Genomic DNA, 25,099 nt, shown 5'->3' on the forward strand with positions numbered 1-25,099 from the left:
GAGGACCAGTGTGCGAGTACTCGCTTTGTGTTGGTTTTTTCTGTGCAACCGTGTCTCGGCTTTTGCGGTGTGTCGTCTCAGGCCCGTGGTCCTCCGTGTCTCCCTTGCCTTGCTGGCTGCGTGGGGCCCTGGTTTTTGTGTGTGTAGAGGAGGCCCCCGAGTAGAGCCCCTGCCCCCGGTGGTGTTTTCTTTTTGTTCTGGTTTTGGCGGTCAAGAGGGACGAGAGCGCGTGAATAGGCAGGCCAGGCGAAGTGGCGCCTTTCGTGCGGTTCTTGCATAGATCGGTTTGCAGTCTTCTGCGCCGCTGTGTTGCCTAGCCAGGGGCTGGGAGAGTGTCCCGGTTGGCGCGAGTGAGGGAATGAGGCGCGCGCGGAGGAACAGACGGTCGTAAAGCCGCGCGCCCTTCCCTGCGCTGTGTTTCGGCCCGGTCAGGGCCCCCGGTGCTCGTCCTTTATCGGGCGAGCCGCCCACAGTGTAACACCCCATCAACAACAACAACAACAACAACAACAACAACAACAACAACAACAACAACATACCTGGCGAAAGCAAAGCGAAGGCGGTAATGATCCGAAAGCCGCCGTACTTCTTGAACGTCGAGTGCTCGGCCGTACAGCAGCACCACAGCGACCTGCGTACGACAAAAAACACCTGGTAAAGTTTTGGCTATACGTGTGGCTTTTCATGTACGACAGAGCCTGCTGCGGTTGGTAACCTGATGTGAAGTCGAAACAGGATACCATAAAAAGTCTGAATAGGAAATCCCGCCAGATTGCACTCACATGTACGGCAACTCTCGCATCCTCCTTCACTCCGAAACCCCCTGTCACATTCCCGTCGCGACGCACCTGGCCCTGCAGCAGGGAGCCGGGAGGGGGGTAGGCGCCCCCCCCGCAGCCGCCCCCAACCACCAGCATCTCTCCACCCACCCTCATGGGAACACTGGCCAGAGTACGAGATGCCAGGCAGTACGACTGGCAGCAGCGATGGTGGGTGGCGGTCAATGCCCCGGGATGTCGTACGAGCACCTGGGGGTGCGTGGACATGAGGGGGGCGTGGTGTACGACAGAGGGGACTTGGCGACGGGGAAAAAGAGAAAGAGCGTGGGTGTGAAAACCCTAAAGTTACAAGCTACGAGTTCCGACATAAACACACACGGACATACACACACATGGACATAAACACACACGGACATACACACACATGGACATAAACACACACGGACATACACACACATGGACATAAACACACATGGACATACACACACATGGAGTTGTAGTGTGGCAGAAGCCGGGGGGGACATGTACGGATGTACTAAGGAGTAACCCAGCGGGGGTTAGAGGGGAGGGCCCACGGGGTGGGGGAGGAGCCGAGAATGCCCGAAACCCGAGGACGGGGGGAAAGGGTTGTGTATGCACGTCTGCATGTGTGTCGGTACGACATCATCCTGACACGTGGCACCACGAGCGTACCTCCATCGTCCATTCGTTGTTCGGTGGACGCAGCGATGGCGCCGTGCTCGTCCAATCATCCAGGATGCCGTACCCATATTGTGCCGTGCCGGTCGTAATGCCGCCCGTAGACATCAGCAGCCCACTGCCGCCGCCGCCGCCGCTGCTACTGCTACTGCTACTGCTTCCATGCAATCCCATACCGAGCATCCAAGGGCTATCGCCCACGGACACCGCCGCTGTCGCTGCTACTGCCGAAGTCCTCGCCGCCACCCGTCCCACCCAAACTGCAGTAAATGCCCTGTCAGGGCTAGGATCCCAGTTGGCAGATGTCGTGAGGTCGTTCGGCATCGCGCCACAACACGTCGCACCGTCAAAGTCGATGGCGGCGCCACCGTTGCCGCCGTACTGTCGTACGGAGCAGTTGCCGTTGAATATGAGTAAGTTTGCGGGACGAACGTCGTACTCTGCATCCATCCAAATGTACAGCTGGCCAAAAGGGGGCAGGGTGCTCTCCGCCTGCCCAGTGTCGAAGTGTACGATGTCGGGTCGAAGACTCGGTGGCAGGGGGCCTGCGGCGGGAGTGGGCAGCTGGGACGTCATCAAAGATACATACATACATACATACATACTGCCGCTACTGCTTTAACTTCGATAGCTACTGCAACTACTGCAGCTGCGATAATGGTGGCTGCGGTGGCGGCAGCAGCAGCAGCAGCAGGTGCTGGGCCTCCAGATCAGCTTTACTAAGGCCCACCAAAACCCAGGCATTCTCCCCTGTGAAAAACACAGACACACATACAGACTGATAGGGCATGCTTCTACACGTCTCACGTTTTTTGTTATTTAAACAATTCACTGATAAAGACGCATTTAACGATTTTTTCGTGTTAAGCGATTCCCGCTTTCGCCACTCACCTTCGGTGGCGGCGGCGGCGGCTGCCGTACCGCAATCCACATCAATCACGGCCAGGGCAAGGAGCATGGCCGCTAAGCCGACGAGCGCCCTGCCGCCACTACTACAGCCGGCTGCTGACATCGCGCCGCCGCCGCCGCCGCCGCTACCGCTGGGCACCCGGGAAGCGGTCTGCTGCGGTGGTCCCGACTCGGCCTGGCCGTAACGGTCACGGCAGCGGCGGCGGCCGCGGCGGTGAGGCATTTCGCCTCCCGCCGTACTGCCAGCGCCATTGACGCCACCCCGGCTGCAGCTATGGCTGCTGCTACAGCTGCTGCTGCATATATAGCCAGTGCTACCGGCATTGCTTTTGCTCCCGCCACAGCTGCCGCCGCAGAAGCAGCGAAAACCCTCTCCACACGTCGCCATGCCGCTTTTCCCACTATTATTGCCGTCGCCGCCGCTGCTACCGCCGCCGCTGCCGTCGCGGTCAACACTGCCGTCGCCTCCACGGCCATCAAGGCACCCCATGCCGCCGCCACGTCCGGGTCTTATGCTACAGCCACCACCGCGCTCCCTCTCAAAGGCGCTAACTCCGCAACTGTAGCCGCGGCAGCAGCCGTGGGTGCCGCAGCCATGATGAGGACAGTCTGCCGTACGTCCCTCTTCCCCCCCGCCTCGTTGCTGCTTACCAAACAACACAACGGGGACCCTCATCGTATGTATGTATGTATGCATAAACGTACTCATGTGTATATGTACGAATATTAACAAAATCCGCGTATAGCAATTAGCCCCAAAGCCTTGCCGTACAATCCTATTCCAGAAAGGGCAGTAGAAAGGTTCTCCTCAGACACGCCGGGCGGTCTTCCGGTCGTCGTCGGCCCGCATCCCTGGACGTCCAGAGTCACGCTTAGAGCGTCTTGCCTCTGGTGGAGTCAAAGGTTGTGGAGGTCCTATAAATGTCCAGGGGAGGATGTGAGGGATGTGGCGGGTCTTTTGGCGAACAGTGGAAGATCTGATGCGATAGAGGACTTTGCGTGGGCAAGCTCTGGCTGGGGATAGAGGCTAGAGGCGGCTGGGGATAGAGGCGGCAGGGGATAGAGGCGGCAGGGGATAGAGGTGGCAGGGGATAGAGGTGGCAGGGGATAGAGGTGGCAGGGGCAGAGGCGGCAGGGGATAGAGTTGGCAGGGGCAGATGCGGCAGGGGATAGAGGTGGCAGGGGCAGAGGCGGCAGGGGATAGAGGTGGCAGGGGCAGAGGCGGCAGGGGATAGAGGTGGCAGGGGCAGAGGCGGCAGGGGATAGAGGTGGCAGGGGCAGAGGCGGCAGGGGATAGAGGTGGCAGGGGCAGAGGCGGCAGGGGATAGAGGTGGCAGGGGCAGAGGCGGCAGGGGATAGAGGTGGCAGGGGCAGAGGCGGCAGGGGATAGAGGTGGCAGGGGCAGAGGCGGCAGGGGATAGAGGTGGCAGGGGCAGAGGCGGCAGGGGATAGAGGTGGCAGGGGCAGAGGCGGCAGGGGATAGAGGTGGCAGGGGCAGAGGCGGCAGGGGATAGAGGTGGCAGGGGCAGAGGCGGCAGGGGATAGAGGCGGAAGGGGATAGAGGTGGCAGGGAAGGAAGCGGCAAGGGATACAAGCGGCAGGGGAGAAGGTGGCGGGGATAGAGGCGGAAGGGGAGGAGGGGAGGAAGTGGCAGGGGCGGAGGCGGCAGGGGAGAAGGCGGCAGGGACGGAAGCGGCAGGGGAAAGAAGCAGCAAGGGACGGAAGCGGCAGCGGATGAAGCGGCAGGCGAGCAGCAGCAGGGGATGGTGGCGGTAGGGGAGAAGGTGGCAGGGGACGGAAGTGGCAGGGGATGAGACGGCAGGGGATAAAACGGGTGCTGGGTACGGCATGAAGATCAGTGACGGCAGGTTTCAGACTTGGCGGGAAAGGTGCAACATAATGACGTGTTCCATGATGTTGATTTGGGTAGCTAGTTGGCGTGTGTGGCGTTGCCGGTGTAAAGGCTGTTCGCCGGCAGTGTAGGGGGATATTGCGAACCAAGCGGAACAGTTAGTGCAACTGTGCGACAAGCACACCCGCGCCGCATAGGCCGCCGCAGGTGGGAGGGGCTTTATAATTCAAATTCAGGAGTCATTTTATTCCTGTACTGTTCCAAGGGTTAGTACGTGGCCAGGAATGATTGTTGTCAGCCCGACCCGTTGGTACCGAAAACATGAAAGCAAGAGCGGAATCACATTTATATACTTAAAAATATTTGTTACCTTAATGTAACCAAGAATTAATCAGCTCTAACTGGTTGTGCTTTGGTTGCGGTTGTCAACCCGTCAAACATATACCGGCAAAACTGATGGAACCCAGCCCTCCATACGCGAATAAGGCTCATTAAGCAAATTTTTGCTACAAATATCTTACCTTTATCATATTGGCTTGGTTGATGCTGACAGATAGCGCGGCGTCAAGGCGCTGTCGCCCACCGAAGTCGACGGAAGCGAGCTGCAGATGTCCACGCATAACTATTGAGGAGCTAGTAATATTTTATCGCCATTTTTATCTTCAAACGAAATATCTGTAAGTTTTTCGTGTTAAAGCATAGTGCGTAAAACCGTAAGCCTTAAATGCGACAGCTAAGTCAAGGCACTGTATTACATGAGCAACCCAATAGATAATTATTACAGTTAGCGCATCCCCAGAAGGCGGAAGCCCCGATAGATCTTCATTCTGGATAGTCGGCAGCAGCGGCCGTACAGTCTATGTGATAGATAATAACGTTATCAAATTCGCTGATTTAAGCAGACAGCAAAGATTACACAGATCTAGATGCAACCTGAATTGTTCCTGAGAATGTCCCAACTGAAAGGAATCGTAGAACAGCGATGTAGACCTCCATATCACACCGGCCTTCCTGCGGAACAGGCTGTACACGACGCAAGTACCCGACGAGCCATAGCCAATCAGGCAGAGGTGTCCCTCGCCAGCTCCCTCTTCCCCTCCCCCCCCGACCGTGCGCCCCAAGCCCTAGAGACGCTTTGATTGGGGACTTTTGAGCTCCCATCAGCTCCCTAGGAACGTCGGGGTCCAGCGTCTATGCTGCGGCGTATTATTTGCTCCACTACTAACCTCATCACCGTTGATGGTGCTCTTGTGCACATTTAACTACGCAATCCTTTCCTAGCTACGCGAACTTCGTGTCATTGCTCGGTTCCGTACCGCGTGCCGTACGACGCCGTACTGTGTATTAATGCAAAGGCGCGGGATGCATTAGCAGTCAGGTCAGCAATGAAGTCCAGCTCCGATCCCTCACAGCTGGAAACCCTCCTCAGGTCCCTACTGCCGCTTTGCTGCTATGCCGCTGCTGCTACTGCCCACTACCACCCAGTACTACCATACCCACTACACAAACCATGGGGGCGATCTTCTTGTGCCACCTCACGGCGTCATACCCCGAAGAGCAGAGCCTCCATTTTGCAAACTGCGCTGCGCAGACGACTGTTTTCAAAAAAGAGTTCCGCACAAAATTCGTCCGAACTCTTGACTCCACTTTTGCTTCCCTTTTGACTCCTCCTCCTCCTTTCTTATTAACATTCCGAGGCGTCTCTTGCTCCATCCGACCTGTTATTTTTTAAATCATTGTCGTCCTCGTTTTCATACGTTGCTGTCATGGATCTTCACAGAATTTTCATTACATAAAACCACCTCCGCTTCACATGTCATCAATTTCATCCTCCAGGGAAATCTCAAGGACCAAATTATCCTCTAGAACAAAAAGAACAAAACCCATATCGATTCCCACTGTAGCCGGTGGGTGGGTTGACAGCACGGATTATCGAAAGCCCCTTTTCAAATCATCAGCCAGATCTGCACGCACACGTGCACACACGCATACGCACCACGCGCATCTCTCGCTTTGCCCCTCCTCCCCTTCCAGCTCCCTTCCCCCCCGCTTCTCCGCGCACACCTGTCGGCCTCCCTCCTCCTTACCTCACCCACGCTTAAGCGTGGTGGAGATTGAGGACGAGGAAGGAGGGTATCATACAGATGGTACTGGATACAGCGAGGGCAGTTGGGAAGCGTGAGAGAGACGGGGGGGAGACGGCAAAGACCTGAGACATTCGCAGCACGCGCCCGCGTGCACTTTGTTGTGTTGAGCGCAGGGGCATCACAGTGAGTGGTAGTTGGCGCGGTGGTGAAACCTACCGACCTACCGACCCACGGGTCCTTCGATTTTTTTTCATTCCATTTGCACACAAATGTACACATGCACAAGGACGTTCATAAAGTACAACTGCATTCTTTTCATGCACCGTATAGTACGGTACGGTACGACACGGTGTATGAGAAGAAAAACAAAGTATTGAGGAAACGCGTGTCATGTGCAAACACATGTGCATACAAATGGGTTTTACCAGTACGGCACTAGCGGGGACACAGTACGGCACTAGCGGGCATAACACCCACCGCATCCTGGCAGGTTGTTACGATGAAACCGTAATATGAACAAAGCCACTCGCGACGTTGTCATACAAGGGCGGGCAAGATGCGGCGAAAGGGGTAAAAAAAAGCATAAAACGCCTTTCTCTTCCTCCTCGAAGAAGAAGCCGCCGCCGCCCCGCCGCGCTGCCTTATCCACGTGCCAGCCGCCCCCCCCGCGCGCAACCCACCCACCCCATCCTCACAGTCGGCCCTCTCCGCACTCCATACACGCCCCCGTACCACACACCGCAACAAGCCTTTCAACACCGGCCCAAGATCTTCATTACAAGCCCCCTTCACACCGACCCACCGACCCAATACGAGCACCCAAAAGCAAAATCGCAATCACGCGCGCAGATTCACGATGACTCTTTGTACGACATGACATACGACATACATACAGCTGTTGTGGCATCAGCCGCTGTACATACATTCTGCATACCACAGCCGGTTAGGCTGCCGTACAGGCTCCGGAACCAAGCCGCCTCGCATTACGGAGCCCAACCGGACCCCAGAGGCACCGGCGGGGGGAGATGTGTATGTGTAGGAGGGTGGGGAGAGACCTTGGAAGGCCCCCGAAACCAAGCGACCCCCCACCGTCCAGTCTCCCCCCCCCTTTTGGGAGCTGACTCTTCGTACTGCGTGTGTGTGTATTGCCACACGCATGTGCTCGTCATCGATCTACGGCGGCCTAGTATCGGCCCCCATTCCGTACTACGTGATGATGCCCGTTCAGTGCATGTTGTGGGGCTCGATTGGTATTGACAATGTTGACGGTGTGATGTTGGTGTTGTTGGTAATGGTGTGGTGGAGTGCTGAGCGGGCCGACTTTAACCTCAGCTGCCACAGCCTGGGGGAGCTGCGGGCGGGGGTTGGAGGGATTGGAGGGGTGGGTGGGGTTAGTGGGACCCAGAGGGGCCTTGCTGCGTGCGCAAATTCAAATGCGGTATTCGGATCGCATGCAAGCGGATTTGGATGTGAGGAGAGTAAGACAAACCACTGACGTGTGTGAGGGGAAGAGAGGTTGGGGTTCTCCGTGTGTTGGTCGGGTGGGCGAGGCATTGTGATGGGGGTTCGGCCTGAAGGATTGGGAATGCAGGCGAGACCATCAGGTGGTCGCAGAGAATTTAGAGCTAAGGAGCGCGAGCCCTTTTTGCCTTGCACTCTAAGTAAACAAACGTGTTAGAACTGTTGCGGCGTAAAGTTTGACGTTAGGACATCGAGGGAAAGCAGTCCCTGACATGTAACCCCGATAACAACGGAGACTAAATTCCATGCTTTAGCATGGCATGATACGGCACTAGTGCTTGGGTCCTTTGATTCCACAAGGCCAAGAATTTGTATAAGTAGGCATCGAGCGAGATGCATGAAAGGAAAGGAGACTAAAGGAGCAACAAAACCTGGCGTAGCTGCGGTACAGGTGTTCGCGGAAAGCCCCGCAAACGAGAGCTGGCAATCGACTCACCCGAGCTGAGGTTCCCGCCAGTGACATCATTCACGCCTGCGATACGTGGGCCTGTTCCGAGACGATTACCTGACCGGCCCACCTGCCTGAACCGCTGGTCGCGGTATTGGCGGTGAGCTTGCTGCGAGAACATCGTGGCGAAGCTACCGAGAACGACGGGCGTTAGAAACGCCATCGACGATAGTTAGTCAGGTAAGGTGCAGTAAGTTTGAACAATCTCTGCAACTTTGGACTTACAAAGCCGTGAGGGCCCCCCAGATGGCCATGAAATAAGCAACGATGGAGCTGAGGGACCATGGCGACCTCCGCTTCGCAACGGTCCCTGTAAAGGAAATGTGCCGGATCTTGTCAATTGTGAAGCCATTGCACCAGAAGTTCACAAGTATGAACTTGCGCCGCGCTGGCATTGCCACGCACCGCTGCTTGTAATATAGGGCATCCTTATTTGCCCGGCCCCTAAGGGCCAACACTATAATGGAGGACCAGTGACACGCCTATGTTCAGCGAAAAGCAAAACTATGTTAAGGAAAGCCCCCTTGGGCGTCCTCGCGTTGTCTGCACCGCGTAAGGCTTGTCTTCAATGAAGTATGTTCTACGATATTTTACGATTCTTCAAAATTTGCTTAATATGGGAGAAATTGGATAATGGCGTTCAGACACCTCAGAGTACACGTACCCGTACATGCGTAAATCCTTCAAGTTTAAGAGCTAGAACAAGAAATCAATATACTAATCATTGCGTTTCGCAAGTCCACACGCAACCGTTGCGCAACCTGGAGGCGATAGGGCCAGCGGGGCGTTGACCCTATCCCCATCCAACCAACCGCACCTCTCCTAACACCCCTTGTTTGCCCTACAAATCTTAAAGCCACGTGATATTCATGTTTCCAGCTCAAGTATCGTCTCATCGTGCATATGCCTGGGTAACTGGGCCGGTGTCCTCCGGTCGGGCCCAGGGATGGCGATGCGCTCGCCTCGCGCCCGTGCGCGTTACCCCTGACTCCGCACCTAGCAGCTCCAGCGGCGGATCTGGTTCCGGATCCGGGTCCGGATTTTCCGCCCAAACCACAACCGCAGAGCCCCCAGCTGCCGTTGCCGGGCCAGGGCTCTCTAAAGACGCAATCCTCGCACGAATTGCTCGTGCCAAGCAGTACAAGCAGCCCATATCTAACAGCCCCTCCACCGATGGTGACGGTCCAGGGGCGGCGGCAGCACCGCCGCCGGACTCTGGCGCGGCCCCCGCTGCGCCGCGGGCAGCAGCGCTTCCTCGCGTAGGGCCCACAAAGGTCGACTGGAGCGCCGTGGTGGGCTTTCTGGATGCACCCGTCACCACGGAGCGCAGCGGCGCCGGCGGCATGCCGATGTCGTACGGCGGTACGGTGCCATTGCCTTCGCCCGCCAACGAGGCGGCGGAGGCAGCGGCGACGGCTGAACGGGAACAGCGTTTCATGTCGGCGCCTGAGCAGAAGGACTATATGGGTATGCTGCTGAACAGCCCCCGTCGTGACGGCGCCGGAAGCGCTACACGCGCCGCCGACGCGCTGGCTGGCGTGCTGGCGGAGCCGTCGTACGACAGCCCTGACGGCGCCATCAGCCCCGACCTGCGCATGGAGGAGTTCACCGCCATGAAGGAGGCACGGCTGCGTGCGCTTGGTGGGGAAGTGATAACGGCAGATCCGTCGTACAATCCCGGTGGAAACGTTGCCGTACGGGTCAGCATGGGCGACGGCGCAGGTCAGATGGCCGGCCCGGAGGCGGCGGCGCTGGCGGAGGCGCGACGACTGGAGGCGGAGGTGGAAGCGGCGCGACAGGCAGCCGCGGAGGCAGAAGCAGCGGCGGCGGCGGCGGCGGCAGCGGCAGCGGCCGCAGAGGCAGCGGCGACGGAGGGGACGGCGGCGGATCCCACGGCCTCAGCAGCGGCAACGGAGGCGGATGACATGTACACGCCCAAGGTAAGGTGCCGTACATGCAGCTTGTGTCACCCCCGTGTCACTGTCACTGGAGCGTGTATTGCGGGTGGCGGCGGTCGGGCCGAACACACCCTGCTGCTCCGTACAGTCGCAAACCCACCCGGCGCGCCCTCCCTCACCCCCCCTGCAGTATCCTACGTCTACCCTACATCTACCCTATCCCGGTGTCAGCTGCTGCTGCCGCTTAACCCCCCTCGCATGTGTATGTGTATGTGGTTCGCCTTATCCCGCGCCTCCCTCCCCCCCGGGGTCGTTCGGGCAGTTGGCCCCCCGATCCTCTTGCATCTTGTGATTCTTTCGTCCCCTAGGAGGTTTTTGATTTCCTTGCCCAGCCCGGCCCGGCCCCACATCGCTACCTCCAGTTTTTCTTTCGTTTTTCCCCCGCTTCCCGTCCCCCCCTCCCCTTCCCCCCTCCCCTTCCCCCCTCCCCTCCTCCCCTCCCGGGTTTCATCCAAGAGTCCAAACCCGCTCTCTCCCTCCCCCCGTCCCGGACTGCTAACCGCAAGGCCAGTACAGCCGGCTCAACCCGCGTTGCTCCGTTGCCCGCGGGGGACCCTCCTACAGCCCAACTCCCACTCGCACTCGCACTCTATACTTATCGAAACGCTCCGAAACCATACACCTGCCGAAACCCTCCCTAGGTTGCCACCTGGGGCATTTTCCCCCGGCCACGTGACATCAGTAAGGCGTACGGCGGCGGCCGGAATATAAAACCCGGACAGGTACGGCGAAAGGCCATCCCTAATTGCAGTACAGTACGGTACGGTGTACGGGTGTTTTGGGAGGCCTTAAAATGGGTGCCGCGGTTTGCAGCAATCCTGAACATATGCCGGCACTTAAAATTTCCTCTTCGGACTTGTGGCATCATATAGCTGATACAGTCACCATACACAACTCCCGCCTTTCCCGCCCACCTGGGATCACGGGGCCTATAGCAGTTTCGGACTTGGGGTTTCGGACGCGCCGGCCGTTCATTTCGGACTATCTCCCCCCTCCCCCCTAGAGGCCCTCCCCCCATATCAGCTCTTACAAGGTACTTCTAAGGTTATATGATTTCCTGCACCGGCGTTTGACACCGCGTTACTACGCGAACTTCTATACTCTCCTGTCAACCTGTCAACTACCAACTACCAACCGATTCTGTTACAGGAGTTGGAAACTGCTGAGCAGCGTGCGGAACGGGAGCGCAACTACGCGGCGGCCCTGGCGGCGTATAAGGCCCGGGCGGGGCTGGAGGTCGACCCGGAGGAGGAGCAGCGGGCAGCCCAGGTGACCGTGTGTGTGTATGTATGTGTGTATGTACATATGTGTGTGTGTTTTACCACTTCCCTGAAAACCCCCCGGTTCCCCACACACACACCCCACACCATGCACCCATTCCCCCCCGGTGGGTTTCTTCTTCTTCCCGTACAGTTGTACGAGGAGGGCATGCAGCTTTTCAGTGCCGGGCAGCTAAAGGCCTCGTACGACAAGTTTGAAAAAGTGTTGGCGGCGGTTCCGGTAAAAACGAAGGTGAGTGTCGAATGCGTTTGGGCCATGCGGGGGGAGGGGAGGGGAGGGGAGGGGAGGTACCGTTGTCGTTGTCGATGTCGTTCCCAGCGCCTTGATGTGCACCTTTATGTAGGCAGCTGGCTGCTCCCGAAATGTCAGTGCCGTACGGGCAGTAGAACAACCTCTCGTGAAAAGGATTTGTGTAAAATCTAAGAGGTTTTATAACCCCCAAACCCCAACACTTTCTCCCCTCCTCCCCCCTAATCACCGACACTTGCACTCACACATACATACACACATACTCATCATGTCCCCCGCTGGGGTCCTTTCCTCTTGTCGGGCCGCAATTTCTGTACGGCGTCGTACCGCTGTACTGCAATGATGATGTCGGAGAGCAGTACGGGGGCTTGGCGACGCTGCAGAAGGCCATCGTACTGGACAGCGTGGGACAGAGCGAGGCGGCTCAGAAGCTGTACAAGAGCATTGCCAATCATGGGGTGGCGCAGGTATGTATGTATGTATGTATGTATGTATGTATGTATTGCAGGTTGAAGGAGGGTGTTACGACACGCAGAGATTTACCGAAACCTGCTGTCGTAGTTTACCTGATCGAGACGAGAAGGAAAAAGAGGAAGAAAGAAGTTGTCGGAACTTTGGGATGGGACGCACGCACACACGCGCGCGCGTGTATGTGTGTCTTGTCTTGCCTTCTTTCGGGGGAGGGAGGGACGGGGGAGGGAAATTTCAGATGCATACCACATGTACGACAAGTGAAGGGTAAACTGCCGGGGGCGTCCGGGGCGGGGGGAGGGAGGTGAAGATGGAGAGTCGGGGGGGGAGGGGGAATTAAAGATTGGTCCTGTAGGGTGGGGATGTGTACGGAATGGGGAGCAGGGGAAACGGCGGGGGGGAGGATGTCTGGGTGGGGGGTAAGGTGGGTTTCGTGTCGTGGATCCGGGGCCCCATACAGGTAATGAGTCGCTCGCGGGTGGGGGACGCAGCCTAGATGCAATCCAGATCCTAATTTCCTTACAGAATCATGTCCGTACAGATCGAGGGTTGCGTTCCAACACAAAGCCTAACCACATAAAGACATACGCACATCTATATCTGTGAAGTGGTGTTTTGCGTGGGTATAAAGGTAAAGTCTAGGATATAGAATTCAAATTCAAATCCTGTCCTGTGGTGTTCGGGCACCCGCCTGCCGCCTGCCTTCCTGCCTCCTCAGCTTTTCTCCACACACACACATGCACCCGTACATACCGCCGTACACACATACACATCCTCCACCCCCCTCGCTATACACACACACGCGCAGGTCTCCAAGAAGGCTAAGCAGATGTTGTTCGGGTTCGAAGCCATGACGTAAGGATCATGTTTGTGTGTTTTGGGGAGGAGGTGCTATCGTGGCCAGGGCATTATTTTCCCGTACGACGTACGACTCCGGAAAACGATGCTGATCCTGATGACATCAGCTTCCCATGCGAATGTACTTACAACCCATCTGCCATCTCCGTACACCAAACCCAACGCGCACTCCCTTGTTGCTCTTCCGCATTTCATTACCCCCCCGTCCCGCCACCCAAACCCCCGTTTCCCCTCAAACCCCCCCGATCCCCTCACCCACTTCCCACTTCCCTTCCAATGACTACCCCCCTCCCCCCTCACCCGCCCCTCCTCCCTCACCCGCCCAAGGTTTATGAAAGCGGACCAGTTCAGTTATTCCGTTAAGAAATCCGATTACGACAAATACTTCAGGTAATGGGGGGAGGGACTGAAAGGGCAGTAAAGAGGAAATCTATGTTGCGTGAAAGGGCGATGCGGGGAGAGAGGGGAAGAAATGGGTTGGGGCCGGAAAGGTGTGAGCGCAGGGGGATGAGGGGGGGAGCCGGGTGCGGGTGCGGGCTTTCCTCACTCCACGCTCCTCAACTAAAAACGTAGGGAGGAGGGCGTGTGGGGGGTTGGGGGGGAGAAGGGGACAATCAATCCAAGATCAAACACACACACTTGCGTGCCTGTGCGCGCGTGTGTGTATGTGTGTCATACGACAGGATTCCTGCGGATCGCCGCACAATGTACGTTGCCACGGAGGAGGAGCGGCGGCGTGACGAGGAGGCCATGCGGTTGGCGGGCCTGGTGGCGGCGGCGGTTATCTTGACTCCCGTACTGGCGGTGGTGACGCTGGCAGTACAGCGTTGAGGCCTTTATACCAGACAGACAAACAGACAAACACGCACATGAAACTGGCACATGCATGCGGCTGCGGTAGGTAACGAGTAAAAGTAGACATGGCCATATGAGTTGAGCTGTACTAGAGGATTTCGTAATGGTGGTGGTAATGAAGAGAGGCAGATGCAGCCCGACTCGATCAACGACCCTTGGGTCGGCAGCGGCGGAGCGGATACATTAGCGATCGAGGGTTGGCGAGGCGGTGAGGGGTCGCGGGGTGTTGGAGAGGACAATGTTGCCGTGGTGGCGGAGCCGGCGGCCTTGGGTGTAAACCTCGCTATCCTAGGGGGTTGGAGGGAATATGCGTTGTTGCGTATGTATGTATGTATGACTCAGATTGCACTGTGAGCCGCGAGACCCGGGGGCTGACGCCGAAACGCAGCGTATGTATGTATGGGGGGGAATTGTTGTATATCGGGAATGGGAGGAAGTGGTTGGTGGTTGTGCCTGGCGCTGCAGCCAGATGGCTTATATGATCCCGTACATATACTTGTGATTCGCCGCCTTGTCGGTGTTTGGGTTCGTTGGTTGTTTGGTGCGTTCGTTGCTTCGTTATTTCGTTAATTAGTTAAGCAGTTGAGCAGTTTGTTACCACCAGCGCGGCGATTTAAAAGCCTGGGTTGCGAGGCACTCTCGTTGCCCTCTGCAAAGGGGCACCGGACATCGAGGCGCACACACATGTATGTATGTATGTATATATATGTATGTATGTGTGTGTATTTGTGTGTGTCCATATTTCCGCATGTGTGCGCGAGTGGAGAAAACACGTGACAACTGAGCTCGGAAATGTCGGGAAAGATATATGCGTGTGTGTCTGCGTGGGGGTAATTATTTAGTGTATTGCATGTGTGATGGTGGTGGTGGTGGTGTGGTGGTTGTGTTTGCCTTATGGTGTTCAAAGTTTTTAGGTACGCATATGTCTGCATTTGTCTGTCTGTATGTGTTCGCGGGTGCAGGGGCCCCGTGTATGTCAGCGGGGGGATCTGGGCCGGGGCAAACACACGCGTGTATACACACACGCACACGTAAGGCCCCACAATGGCACTGGGCCCCACAGTATTTCACGCCGCGGGAGCTACGCGCGTGTGGGGTACAGAACGGAGAGGTAATGGTACTGCCCGCCAAGCACAGCCCCTAGCTCTTGGCCATGTTATTGGAAAGGGCTTGTCAGGGAGGAGATTCTCCGGGTACACAGGAAACCGGCAAATGCGCGATAAGCAAACAAACGCAATAACGGAATTATGGAGGATGGGGGAGAAGTAGGCCAGGTAGGCTTGGAGTCGTGTCAGCGTAACGCAGCCGAGAGCTGTGCTTTTCGTCATGATGGGAGTCATCGTGTAAGCTGGAAAAGGCGCGGGAGTGGAAACTGAGGGAAGAAGGTTGCCTAGGGAACGGAGGTGCTCTAATTACAGAGTGGATATTAAGTGAATTTACAAAAGGAAGGTCCTTTGCGCGCTGTTGGCCGCTGGAGCGCTTTTTTCGCCTTCATGGGGCAAAGGGCAAAGGGAGCGGCGGTGGAGCTGAGCAGGGGGAAAACGCAAAGCATGTATAGGTGGATATCATGAATAGGTGGTAAATACGACCGGTACAATTTTTCCGGAAGCGGGATGTTGACGAATATAATTATTCCTCTAATTCCCGTTCCTATCTGGGAATCGGCTAATTTTGCGGCGCGCGCTTCAGCTAGAGGTATGGAACTTCGTGGTATCGACGCCATCGAGGTCTGAGCATGGATTGCCAATCTCCGTTGGTTGTAGTCTAAATGTTTGTTGACTATAGTAGATTGTATGGTTTACGACCGTGCGGCCGTAAGCCGGATACAGCGGTCGAAGTCTGATGTTTGCCAGTTGTAAGACACGCAACAAAAGAAAGCATATCCCATCCGATGCTCCTATCACAACGAGAAGTATTGATTATATTGAAATGTGTATTTCATCCTGATAGCTCTCGGTCGCGAAGACATTGGACATTTCGGGCGCAGGGAGGACCCTTGAATCTGTGGAGACGGTATTGCGGAAAGTGATGGTCTTGCTTTGTTGACTCATGTTCGGCATTTCATTTTCTGGGAACAAGCCTTGACCTGGGGACTGTCCTATGTGCCAGCAACCATCACTTGCACGGTCTTTGCCGAAGGGTTTCAGTCCCTACCTGACGAGTTGATTGTTTGAATGCAATTCCTTCTTCCCGTTTTTGCCTCCTGTCCGCAGTTCTTGGTGGGCCCAGCGGCAACTTGTGATTAGACAGGCGCACCGCGCGCAGCCGGCCGGACGTGTGGAAATGGAAAACCACCGGATAGGCCTAACAGCACGAAGGACCTACGTAATCCAGGCTGTCGGGCCCCTGCTGTCTAGCTTCACTTTTCGATACCTGCAAGCCTTCCCGGTGTGCTCGTCTTGCATGACCGCAAAATGTCACATCTTTAAGTGGCATTTGTGCAGTCGCTGCATTACGCGCTAGCGCTTAGGGTACGCACTGGCGGTATCGGCCCTCACTCTACTCCTCCGAAGGGCGGGTCTGCCTTCTATGGAGCCACGCACACATGACCGCGAATTGAATTCGCTAGGTTGCATGTCCCTCGACGTTTTACCTCTGGCTTCTCCTGTGTTTTCTAAATCGTCCCATCAGGCTGGGCTATTAAAAGTCGAAAGTGGGTGTCGAAGTACTTCAGGAGTGAAATGATGACTACATGCCGGCACGGGCTGTAAGCATGTGGCAGGCTTGGACAAATTTGGAATGGCAGGCGCATGTGCCATATTATTACTTGCGAAAATATCAGGCAGTTTGTGATTGGTTAAGATCGGTTTCGGTTGACAGCGTGTTACAGCCGCCGCCGCAAGGTGTCACATCACTATTGGCTAGAAGAGGGACATCGCCTGCCGCACAGCCATGCCCTCCCGCCATTTCGGGTCCCACTGCGCGTCCAGCATGCACAATACAAATCCAAACCTCATGGAATCATATACTCCGGATCAATATAATTTAAATAAATGCAATTTACAGGTGGCGTTGCAGCCCCCTGTGGCGGCAGCAAACCTGATTCGCCGCCAAACCATTGACTGCCACAAAGACGTACACGCAAGTCATTGCTAATCGGTGAGCGGATTTTCGGTTCACAATTCACGTGAAGAGAAGTCTTGAAACAACGGAATGAAATTAAAATCCTAATTGACATGCGATTGTTGACGCGGGTAAAACAAGGTAGAGGGGGGGGCGAGAGTGACAACCAACTTTGACTAGCTTGAGAGGTGCGGATACGGAGAGAACCTCCATGTAGCAGATGTTGACAGTGTATTTATGATGGTTTTAAACATTTGCATATTGGCAAGCAGTGCCAGTGCAATAATCACTTCGGCGGGCGGCTTCCTTCTTGTGGCATCAATGTAAAGCACGGTGAAGGGTCATAGCATTTCGTTTTTTAATTGTTATTCAACGGCCCAATATTGTCTCAGCATTCGGAGCCTTTGATGGTCGAAACGAAACCGAAGACTGACGGCGAAAATAACGAGCTTAAATTATGAAAGTCAGGAAAATGATGAGAATAATATCACGGTTTTAAAGTTTCTGTAAAGTAACTTGGTATCTGCGGCTAATAATCCTTGCTGCGCGAAAGTCTATGGCGGGCGCGGGGCCGCCGTAGTTAGTTGGGCTTAGGGCAGGATGATGGATTCGCTTCGTTTTTGACCTTAGGCAAACTAGTGTGCATCCACTAGCGCCTCACTACTAGCTGATGAATTAATTTTGAATAGTTACGGTAGGCTAGGAGGTCTGTGGGCCTTGCGCCCACATTCGAGTCGAGCAACCAAACCGGCCAACACAAGCCGATTGGGCAGCGACAACGTTTTACGTCGGAATCACTGTAGAAATTATCAGCTGTGTGTTCTTTGAGCTATGTGCACTGGGGGCTAGGAGGGGTGCAAGGACTTACGCCCACCGAGCCCCCTCAATGTCCATGCCCACCTAGGCCAGCTACTTTTCTCCCGAATGATGACGACGAGCCATGCGAGAAAACTCAGCCCCCATACAGGAGGCATCTCAGCAGAGGAGAGATAGTGTACGCCAACAGGGTGAGTGGGTGCTGAACGACGTTTTGTGTTCGACCGTGGCTTCGGTAGGCCTGAGAGTGAAACAACAGCGCAAAATTCGCGGTATCCTTCTTAAATAGATAACGATATAAGTTTTACTGCACACCTACATTCATGGTACATCCATGGTGCATTCTTTGTAAGCTGCGCGCCTCTGTCCTTGGCCTTATGAGCTAAAGCTTTTTGAGGTGTGTGCAGCTAACTACGTGCATTTGTCAAGGTCTTACTATAGGTTTAGTGAACGTTTGATTGAAATGCAATATGGACGACGTTGGGTACCTTTACAAGCCCTAAGTGCTTACCTCGGCCAACTTTGGCGTGACTAGCGGTCCCTACCTCGCACACTTGCAATCGATACAGCATCGTGGAATTGGGTATGGTTTCATATTTGCAAACGGTTTATGCCCTTGTTGTTGTCCACTCCTTTTCGAACTAGATTGCCGCAAACTGGCAGGACCTTTGCGTATCCAAAGCATTTTTTGATTGCAAGCTTGATTAGTTAATACTATATGCCCTTCTCTTTTTATTTCATTGCTAAATGCGCGTGGCGCGCCTGGTCGGAGAAACTGCGCGCATCATTGGACAAACAGTCTCGGCGCTCCCTTTTGTTCGGTTCACCTAATTAGCCAGCATAACACAAATTTGCACCAGCGCTTATTTTTAGGCGCGCCACGCACCTCAATCCTCCGGCTGCCTCGTACAAGTAGGGCTGTTGCGCGGGCCGTTGTAGCTTCGCTATCGGCGGTACCTCCTTCCAAATCAAATACACACGACCTTACCGAAAATTCTACCATGCAATTCTCCAGTGCATAACTAAATGAAACGCTCTGCCGCTTAATTCCGTTTTCGCGCTCGTCCGCATGACCTGCATCCACCCCATGATACGCAGATAGTTCAGGGGCAACGGATACCACCGTGGATCCGTCCGCGTCTCGCCCCTCACAACCTTCGCCACCACCCCCACCAATAACTTCCCCGGCACAGCAGCAGCAGCAGCAACCTCTGTTGTCCGGTTCCCAACTGCCACCGCAACTACAGCCGCCATCACCACTCCAACCACCTCAGTGTACGGAGCAAGAGCAGCAAAACTACCAGCCTGGAGTGCACGACCCATTGCAGCAGCAGCAGCAGCCGGGTGCCTCCGGGCGGCAGACTGGGGGCCTCGGGGGCGGGGGCCCGTTGGGGCCGTTGGTCACGACGGAGACGGAGGCGGAGGGCTTTGGCGGGGCTTTAGGACCCAGCCTGCATCCCTCCCTAGAGCAGCAACAGCGGCATACGCAGCAGCAGCAGCAGGAACAACAACAACAGCACCGGCATACGCAGCAGCAGCAGCAGCAGCAGGAGCAGCAGCAACAACAGGAGCAGCAGCAGCAACAGTACCAACAGCAACAGCAGGAGGATTTTAGTAGTGTGGCAGCAGATACTGAGGACTCGCTGCCGTCTCCCCAGCAGACACCGCATCTCTTGCTTCAGCCGCATCCTCAACACCAGTTGCTACAGCCCCACCACCTGCCCCATCAACAACAGCAACAGGCGCCCACGTCACCGCCGCCGCTGCCACAAACAGCACAACAGCAACAGCAACAGCAGCAGCAGCAATATGGGAGTCCGACGCAGCTGTCGCTATCATTGCCTTTGCCATCGCTTCAAGGAGGGAACCCCGCTGTACTGTCACTTTTTGGACCTGCCGTACAGCCGGGAGCGCCTGCAGGACCTCAGGGCATGCCATTCGAAACCCTAGGTCTGCAGCCACTACACCCGCACTCCCACGCCCTCGCTCATCCCAACCCCCACTCGCTCTCACATCTCCAACCCCTCCAACCTTCGTTACAAGGTGCCAACCAACAGCAAATCCCGCTCCTTTCGGCGCCCCAGCAGCAACAGCAGCAGCAGCAGCCGCAGTCCACGCAGAGTGTGACGTCGCCATCGTCGCCGCCACCGCCACCGCCACCACAACACCAACCGACAACACCGCAGCACCATCATAATCAGCATCAGCTGCAACAACAACAACAACAACAACAACAAACGCCGCAGCAACAGTCGCAACAACATCCGCAGCAGCAGCAGCAGCTGCTACAGCAACATGTGGTCTGGGACGAGCTACGGCAAAGGGACGCCCAAATCCTCGTGCTGCAAAAGAAGCTCGGGCACTTCCGATCTTGGTTGGCTGGTGTCCACGCCAAGGTGCAGGCAACCAACCCATCCGCAATTAACAACTACAAGCGGTTGTATGTGGGCAACCTGCCGCCAAATACAACTGAGGTGAAACATGGCTGAGGGGGAGGGGGGCCGCTGAAATGGATCTGTGTGATATACTTACTGCCTGATCAGCTGATTAGCTGATTAGCTGGTTGGCTGGTTGGCTAGTTGGCTGGTTGAATTAATGGATGGGATGGTTCTCAAGTGAATGTTTCACAACCGAGTTTTAAAGATTGAAAGGATTCTTAACGTGTTGTTGAACATCCGGCACGCAAACTCAATCTTTCTCTCTGTCTCTCTTCCCCCCCTTCTCTCTCTCTCTCCCTCTCTCTCTCTCTCTCTCTCCCTCTCTCTCCCCCTCCCTCTCTCTCTCTCCCTCTCTCTCTCTCTCCCTCTCTCTCTCCCTCTCTCTCTCTCTCTCTCCCTCTCTCTCTCTCTCTCTCCCTCTCTCTCTCTCTCTCTCTCTCTCTCTCTCTCTCTCTCTCTCTCTCTCTCTCAAAAACACACAGAACATTAAAAACGCACCACACGCGAGTAAAGCATGCGAATGCCGATGCCGAATTTACCGCGAAATACAATCGGTGTTACTGCCCCTAAGGGGTAAACCCGCCTTTGCCAACCCTTAAAAGCGCTATCAACAAGCCGCGGGGTGTCTCGCTCCCGCCTCCAAAACATTCCACCAAGTTTTCTTGTGCTTTACTGACCAGCCCATTACTAGGCTTGGGTCTCCAGCCGGCCCCACATTGCCTAAGCAGGACGATCGAAGCGAACGCGACAACGTTAGCGTCTTCAGCTCTGGTTAGGGCTGAAAAACTGACAGGCGACATGAAGAAATGACGCCCCAAGGTTAAAGCTCCTGCGCCAAGGATTTCGGTTCTCGGGTAGTTCTAGATAGATAGAGGAGAAAGCGGCCCCTGGTCTTTGGTGTGTGCCTGCGTTGCCCTTCGTGGCTGTTGCACACCATCATCCACATTATCCACATTATCCATCGTCCATCATCCATCGTCCATCGTCCATCCACCTGTCAAGCCACTTAGCCAAACCGGGCTAAGTTAGCCAAACAGGCTGGTGTGGGGATGGTGTGGGGATAGTGTGGGGATGGTGTGGGGATGGTGTGGGGATGGTGTGGGGATGGTGTGGGGATGGTGTGGGGATGGTGTGGGGATGGTGTGGGGATGGTGTGGGGATGGATAGAAAGCTTTTCTAGCTTGTTGGCTCGGGAGCGGAGGCGTTTAACTTGGGGTTTTATATTCAAGGTTCATGTTGGGCTCTGGGATGGGAGGGTCAAGGGGGCCAGGAGGTTGCCTTTTGGGGATTTCGACGGTACTTCCTCCCTGGCAACCTAGTTTTCACTATCAGGAAACCCCCGCAGGACCCCACCGCTTCCTTAAGTTGCAGAAAGCCGTGTGAAGGTTTCTTTAGCTCCTAATCAGGACATGACAGGGCATGGTCTGTGGCGACTTGACTTTGGGCCTTGTGTAATCCGTCTTCATAACCATATCCGTTGCCCGCCAATTTTGCTTATTTCTTATCTTTCGTAGTCATTTTGAATTAAGTCGCCATGGCTTGCAAAATTTTGTGTGCGTCTGTAATTCAAAAATGATAGTTTCTTCCCTTCCCTTCCTTTCATGAATTACAGGACGAACTGAAGCATTTCCTGCACAACCTGATGGTCCGGACGGGTGCGAATGCTGCTCCAGGGAACGCCATCCTCTCCTGTAAACTCAAAGCGGTGAGTGAAACTATTTTGACAAACAGAGGTGTTCTGGTTTCGGAGCCGTTTTCGTTATATTTTATCCGAAAACAGTTCATGCACGTTGCACTTCGTATTCCGCTGCCTGGTTTCGGAGCCTTCAACCGTCAATATCTTGTGCGCAGTACGATAACTGACATCCGGTTTCAAAGCATATTATTATTCTAAAGCCTCCCCATGGCATTCTAAGGGCTTTCAAACCCTGTTAACCAAAGCCCTCTTACCCCAAACTGTGTTAGCCCCACATCTTTATTCCTGAATTCCTCGATCTTCAACGTGGATCTGGATATGGATCCGGACTTGGGTCTGGAGACTGGCTTCCAAATTTGGATCCACCGATTTAATCCCGTCCTTTGACAAAACCTTGGAAGCTGTCTTGTGCACTTAGGGTTTTGCCCGCCCCAACATAAACTTGACAAAACCAAACCCTGCTGCTCTTCTTTATTGCTACGACCTGATATTAAACCGCAGGCACCGGCAGCGGGAGCCCCCCCAGGTGCAGCGGGCCCTGTGCCCCCTCCTGGTCCGGGGCCCCCTGACAAGCATTACGCCTTTATCGAGCTCCGTTCAGTGGAAGAAGCATCAAATGCGATGGCGTTCGACGGCGTGGCGTTCAAGAATGCATACCTGAAGGTGCCCTAGGTTTCAGGGTTTTAGGGTTTTAGGGCTTTAGGGTTTTGGTGGTTTCATGGACGGAAATCGAGTCAATACGGTAAAGCGTTTAGATATGTTTTATCTGGTCTAACTTTTTCTTTATAATCACATGTGTGCATGCATTGTCTGTAACAACATATTGTCCATAGTTTTCAATTCGCGTTTCTATGAGGCTTTCAGCTGCCGCCTGAAGGAGCCCCTGCGAGTGTGGTAGCACATCTAGCTCGTCATTTTTAATGCAAGCGCATCGGAGCTCATTATCTTGATGCCGACCCCAGGTTTCCAGTAGGGTGGCGCTTCGCACTGCCGTTGTGTATATGTATGTATGTTGTTACAGGGTGGTTATGCTTCACCAGCGCCCCCTTTTCCCGAGGCAGTTCCCTGCTCTCCCCTGCTAGAGGGGCACCCTAATCCGTTCACCCCTCACCCATCCGACGGTTCAGCAACTCACCACCAGCATCCAACCAAATCTAGCTGATCAACGGCGCCTCAACTTAGGGTTTATATATCTATATATGTTTATGTATGTTTATGCGTGTTTATGTATATATGTTTATGCATGTTTGGTTGCATGCATGGTCGCGGCAGGTACGGAGACCCAGCAACTACGACCCCGCAACTGCCGTGATGCTAGGACCTACGACGCCGGACCCTACCATCGACTTGTCCCAGTTGGAAATCTGCCGTACGGTGGTTGAGAACTCCCCGCACAAACTCTTCGTCGGTGGTTTGCCGTGTGAATGGGGCGAGGACATGGTAAGCCTCATTGGCCGACAGTGGCCGGGGGGGGGCCGCAGCGCATTGACAAAGCACGCCTTTTCGCGTACGGCACAGGAACTCAGATTAATGTGTGGCATAATTTTCCTGTTACTGCCATAGAAAGCGAGTAGAATACAGCGCACCGAAACCATGCATCCCTCCTGTTTGGTGTACGGCACAGGTGAAGGAGCTGCTCATACCGTTCGGCACCCTGAAGAGCTTCAATCTTGTGATGGACAAATCCACCGGGAAATCCAAGGTAAGCACCACTTTCGTATTTTGTAATACAGTGGCTACAATGTCGTATGCATGCCGAGCAACAAAGAAGCATTTCCCGTTTTTCAATTTTGAGGGAGTTAATGCTCCCGGGGGCAGATGCCGAATGTTGGTGCGTACCTTAACTTTCATGAATTTATTATCCTCCAAACCAGAGCGGACACGAAGACGACCTACAGACGAGTTTTCTTAGTTATATGTTGTACGGCCACGTACGGATTGTAGTTTCGATGACGTCATTCCAGGAAACAACAACTAGGAACAAAGGCCCTTCTGGAAATGGCGGAGCCAACAAAAGGGGGTGCCGCCCTCATCCTGAGGTTCTTATATCTCAGTTCTTTGGATAGAACTGCAAATAAAGCGTGTACCTGGATCCACCCGTACCTGGATCTACCCGTACCTGGATCCACCCGTACCTGGATCCACCCGTACCTGGATCTACCCGTACCTGGATCCACCCGTACCTGGATCTACCCGTACCTGGATCCACCCGTACCTGGATCTACCCGTACCTGATTCCACCCACCGTGCAGGGTTACGCCTTCTGCGAGTATGTGGAGGACAGCTCCGCCGAGGTGCTCATCAAGAACCTGCATATGCGTCGGATCGGCAGCAAGGCACTCACTGTCAAACGCGCCATGGAAGGGAGCCGTACTGGCGGTGGGGGTGGCGTCGGCGTCGGCGTGGGCGGCCCGGGCGGCGTGGGCGCATCCCTATCCACCGGCGGCGCCGGTCCCTCAGCCATGGCGGCGGCGGCGGCCGCGGCGGCCGCGGCGCAGCAGCAGCAGCAGCAGCAACAGCTGCTTGCCGCGGGTCCTCCGGGGATGGCGCCGCTGACGCCGGCAAACATGACCGTGATGTCGCGGGTCGCGGCGGCGACACCGACCGGGGCTGGCGGCAATACCCCTGGCAGCGGCCCTGGCGGGGCAGCGGCGGCGGCGGCGGCGGCCATGGCGGCAGCGGCGTTGGGCGGAGACGGCACCTCTTCGACATCCCTTCGAAGTGGCTGGGATGCAGACGGTATGTTTGACCTGTCAGAACCTTTCCACTCTTACTACGGGTACCAAGAGTCTTGCGGTTAGCGAATGTACGATTGTACGGGTGTACGGCTGCACGGTCAACAGATCCTCTCCTTTTAATCCAAGGGGGTCTTAAATACCTCCCAACTCTAACCAACCCTAACCACCCCCAACCGCCTAGGAGGCTCACATTCAGAACAACTTCGCAAACCAACCAAACCAACGCCATGACAGGGCCAACCAGAAGGGCATACCACACATGAGCAGTCCTGACAGCTAAGCAGGCAAGCAAAAGCATCACCTGTTGTGACCCCGTGTCGATGAAGCAGCGCCGTATGAAGACACCACGAAAAGCTTTACCTCTTTGCTTTTTGTGGTTCC

The 25,099-nt window shown here is 55.3% G+C and overlaps 4 protein-coding genes across 4 annotated transcripts; 2 read left to right on the forward strand and 2 right to left on the reverse strand.

Moving 5' to 3' along the window:
• Positions 1-485: 485 nt before the first annotated feature.
• VOLCADRAFT_91590 (uncharacterized protein) lies at positions 486-4,859 on the reverse strand (the record flags this gene model as incomplete). Its single annotated transcript, XM_002951068.1, has 6 exons — positions 486-539; positions 783-854; positions 930-1,028; positions 1,473-2,023; positions 2,370-2,562; positions 4,761-4,859. The coding sequence occupies 6 exons, from the start codon at positions 4,857-4,859 to the stop codon at positions 486-488; spliced, it is 1,068 nt and encodes a 355-aa protein (XP_002951114.1).
• Positions 4,860-7,333: 2,474 nt separating this feature from the next.
• Positions 7,334-8,887, reverse strand: VOLCADRAFT_127285 (Selenoprotein K1). The gene is made up of 4 exons (XM_002951069.1): positions 8,701-8,887; positions 8,521-8,605; positions 8,284-8,426; positions 7,334-7,677 (listed from the first exon to the last, which is right to left on the reverse strand). Exons 1-4 carry the CDS (start codon positions 8,720-8,722, stop codon positions 7,649-7,651), a joined length of 279 nt encoding a protein of 92 aa, XP_002951115.1. The 5' UTR covers positions 8,723-8,887; the 3' UTR covers positions 7,334-7,648.
• On the forward strand, positions 8,802-13,943 carry VOLCADRAFT_117762 (uncharacterized protein; the record flags this gene model as incomplete). The annotated part of the gene is made up of 9 exons (XM_002950968.1): positions 8,802-8,847; positions 9,361-10,235; positions 10,895-10,975; positions 11,403-11,522; positions 11,667-11,765; positions 12,140-12,250; positions 13,063-13,109; positions 13,440-13,502; positions 13,796-13,943. The coding sequence occupies 9 exons, from the start codon at positions 8,802-8,804 to the stop codon at positions 13,941-13,943; spliced, it is 1,590 nt and encodes a 529-aa protein (XP_002951014.1).
• A 9,429-nt stretch (positions 13,944-23,372) lies between these two features.
• On the forward strand, positions 23,373-24,352 carry VOLCADRAFT_48801 (uncharacterized protein; the record flags this gene model as incomplete). Its single annotated transcript, XM_002950969.1, has 3 exons — positions 23,373-23,420; positions 23,605-23,682; positions 24,233-24,352. Coding segments are annotated over 3 exons (246 nt in total), but the record flags the coding sequence as incomplete, so codon positions are not given.
• Positions 24,353-25,099: the final 747 nt, after the last annotated feature.

Source organism: Volvox carteri (genome assembly GCF_000143455.1).
Source record: "Volvox carteri f. nagariensis unplaced genomic scaffold VOLCAscaffold_21, whole genome shotgun sequence".
Classification (NCBI taxonomy): domain Eukaryota; kingdom Viridiplantae; phylum Chlorophyta; class Chlorophyceae; order Chlamydomonadales; family Volvocaceae; genus Volvox; species Volvox carteri.